General features: G+C 46.5%; 1 protein-coding gene across 1 annotated transcript; it reads left to right on the top strand.

The window, feature by feature from the left end:
• Window positions 1-1243: 1243 nt before the first annotated feature.
• Window positions 1244-3045, top strand: LOC128276814 (farnesol dehydrogenase-like; the record flags this gene model as incomplete). Its single annotated transcript, XM_053015275.1, has 3 exons — window positions 1244-1264; window positions 2748-2819; window positions 2905-3045. Coding segments are annotated over exons 1-3 (234 nt in total), but the record flags the coding sequence as incomplete, so codon positions are not given.
• Between the last annotated feature and the right edge of the window lie 3 nt (window positions 3046-3048).

Here is a 3048-nt window from a genome sequence, read left to right as displayed (position 1 = left end):
AGCGCGTCGAGGGTGTGCTTGAGGACGGTTCGTTCGCATTCCGTGGCATCCCCTACGCGGTCCCACCGGTCGGCGAGAACCACTGGAAGGAATGGTACGCTGCACTGCTGCACTGCTGGATCGAGCACTGCTGGAATGGTACGCTGAACTGAACTCGACCCCGGTCTGCTGGCAGTTCTACGCCGACGGCAAGGTGGACGGTGCCGAGGATTGCCTCACGCTCGACGTCCCGCACGATCACACCGCACGGGCGCTACGAAAACCCGCTGAAGGTGGTGGTGCTGGTCGGAGCTGAATCCTTCACCGGGGACTCGCCCGGTAAGCTGCGGCCATCGACACGCTACGCCCGGGCCCGGGACGTCATCTACGGGTTGACGGATTTGATCGTTGCGCTCAAGTGGATCCAGCTGAACATCCCGCACTTCGGGGGCGATCCCAAGTCGGTCACCCTGTTTGTGCACCGTGCCGGTGGCACGCTAATGACGGCCCTCGCTTCGTCGAACAAAACCAGCAAACTGTTCGCCCGGACCTGGGTCTCATCCGGGGCCTCCATATTCCCCGGTAAGCCAGCCGAAAGTAACATAAAGCATGTTTTCTTTACGTTCAGAGCAAGCTTCTTGTACTTCAGCCAACCATCCAACTCAATCAAATTGCTATTCATTAGATCTTCTGCTACTCTTAAGTCCCTATGCGAAACAAATATGACTGTGTCGTCGGCAAAGAGATTAATTTCGCAAGACCGTAGGACCTGTTTCATGTCGTTGATATACATGATAAATAAAATTGGACCAACAACACTTCCTCGAGGAACTCCAAGGGTGTTATCGATGCATTCTGAAACAGAATTTTTGAAAACCGTTCTCTGGGATCTTCCAGTAAGATAATTTTTGAACCAATAGAGCTCGACCCCTCCGATACCGAAACGTTCCAAAACATCTAACAGCAACGTTCTTGATATGGTTTCAAAAGCCCGTTTCAAATCCAAGAAAACCGCGATTATCGGTAGTCCACGACAAATCAACTCTTTCCACTTAGCTTGGACTAGGTTCAGTGCAGTTTCGCAGGAATGTCCTTCTCTATATCCTGACTGTTCCTGCACCAGCAATCCGTTGTCGCCTAGAAATTGCGTCAATTGGTCCTTGACTGCAATCTCCAAGATTGTGTGTGTGAAGCATGTTGATGAGACGAAACTCTTCCGCTTTCGTAGCCTTCCGCTCTTCCGCTTTCGGGATCGGTATTATCAATGACTCCTTCCATGTCTCCGGTAAGACGCCACTCTCCAGTGATTGGTTAATCACATTAAGAAGCGTTTCGCCAACAACATGAAAGCAGTCCTGTATCACACTAGCATTAACGAACCCTACCCCTGCCGTTCTGGTCAAGTTAAAGCATATCTGTTTTAATTTAGATTGATCTATTTTCCGAAAGTGTTGAGAACGCAACGATTTCTAACCTAGCGTCATAAGCAATAAAGATAAGCTACGAATTCTAAGAACGTTAGGCCCAAGCCATAGAACGCGATCGACCGAGGAGTCTTAAGAATCATAACCAAACAAAGTAGAAACCACAACGTGGGTCCAGGTTGCATCTTAAAATATCCAGAAACCGCGTTGAGCCAAACTGCATCTTAAAATACATTGCAGGCAAGAGTAATCTAAACATTACGATAGATAAGCGTAGGAAACATATGGCCGCAGCATAGGACCTAGATCAACCGAACCGAACCGAAAATAGTCCCAAAACGGAGACCACCACCGAGAATCAATGCATGCATAGAAAGAGACAAGGATAGCATAATTTTACCGAAATCTTATTATATAAGGCGTGGAAATTTGAAGAGTAAATCAGATATCATTAGGCTACGGAACGCTCTGGTCTTAAGTTTTTTACTCTTGTACCGTTTTTGGACCCCCTACTGAGATCCCTCCGGATGTTGACTGCATACAATCGTTTGGACCTCTCCGTCGGAACTCTAATAGTCGAAAACCGATTTTCTCTCGAGGCATCCACTGTCAGGTAGTAGTACCCATCTACCTTGTCCGTCCCAGCCCAAAAGAGTCGATTAACAAACGGCGTTGGCAACAAGATCAGAACTGGTAAGTGAACGCGAGATCACTCCGGACCACGCTCCTTCGCGCGTTAGGTCCGCTCCGTAACAGAAAGCGAAATCTATTTCTTGGGGGTTCCACTTGTCTCAGTTCAACAGGTTCATTAACCGTCGGAATATTTCTGTTAACAAGCATGACACTGTTCACAAAAAACTGATTGAATCTCCCCAACAAAATTGATTCATCAGATTCTACGGAGTTATCAAACAGCACTTCAGATGTCTCAACTTTATCGGGTTTTAACAAGCTGTTAAGGATCTTCCAAAGTTGTTTGCCGTTTCCCTGATGGGCTAAAATCTCTTGGCATATGTACTCTTTTCTGCGGTTTTGTAGCGCCTTGCTATATTCGTTACGCAACTGTGTATAAGCTAACCAATCGTGCTGCATGTTTGTAGAAAGATAGGTCTTGTAACTCTCATCTCTCTTCAGTTGTAAACGAGCCAGATGCACCGTGAACCATTTATTCGAGTGTCTTGTTGGAACACTTTTTCGATATACTAATCTATTCACTGCACCCTCAAGCGTTTCTTTAAAAAAATCCGCTAAGCTTTCAAAGTTACTAGTTTGTCCTTGACAATTTGACAAAGTCCCTCTGCAGAATATTTGTCCCAACATACAATTTCTTTTTGGACTACTAAGCATGCTGTCAGGGCCATCACCGAAACGATGCGCCAGGAAATGAGAGATGCTGTAAAGAAAATCAAAGTTACGGTAAGAATAATTGTTTACAATCAATCAAGGATCGTCGATAATGTCTTATTGAAAAATCGTTTCACTTTACTGTTTCCTTATGCAGAGTGTTAGCCCTGGCGCTGTGCTGACGGAAATTTTCGACGGGTGGGACCTTCCCGCGGACATGCAAATGCTGCAGCCAGAAGATATTTCGCAAGCCGTTCTGTACACGTTGAGTACGCCACCACGGGTACAAGTGCACGAAATC

The sequence above is a fragment of the Anopheles cruzii genome, unplaced genomic scaffold, assembly GCF_943734635.1.
Source record: "Anopheles cruzii unplaced genomic scaffold, idAnoCruzAS_RS32_06 scaffold02570_ctg1, whole genome shotgun sequence".
In the NCBI taxonomy this organism is placed as follows: domain Eukaryota; kingdom Metazoa; phylum Arthropoda; class Insecta; order Diptera; family Culicidae; genus Anopheles; species Anopheles cruzii.
Note: the sequence above shows the minus strand (reverse complement) of the source record. Positions and strands in the feature narration are given on the sequence as shown.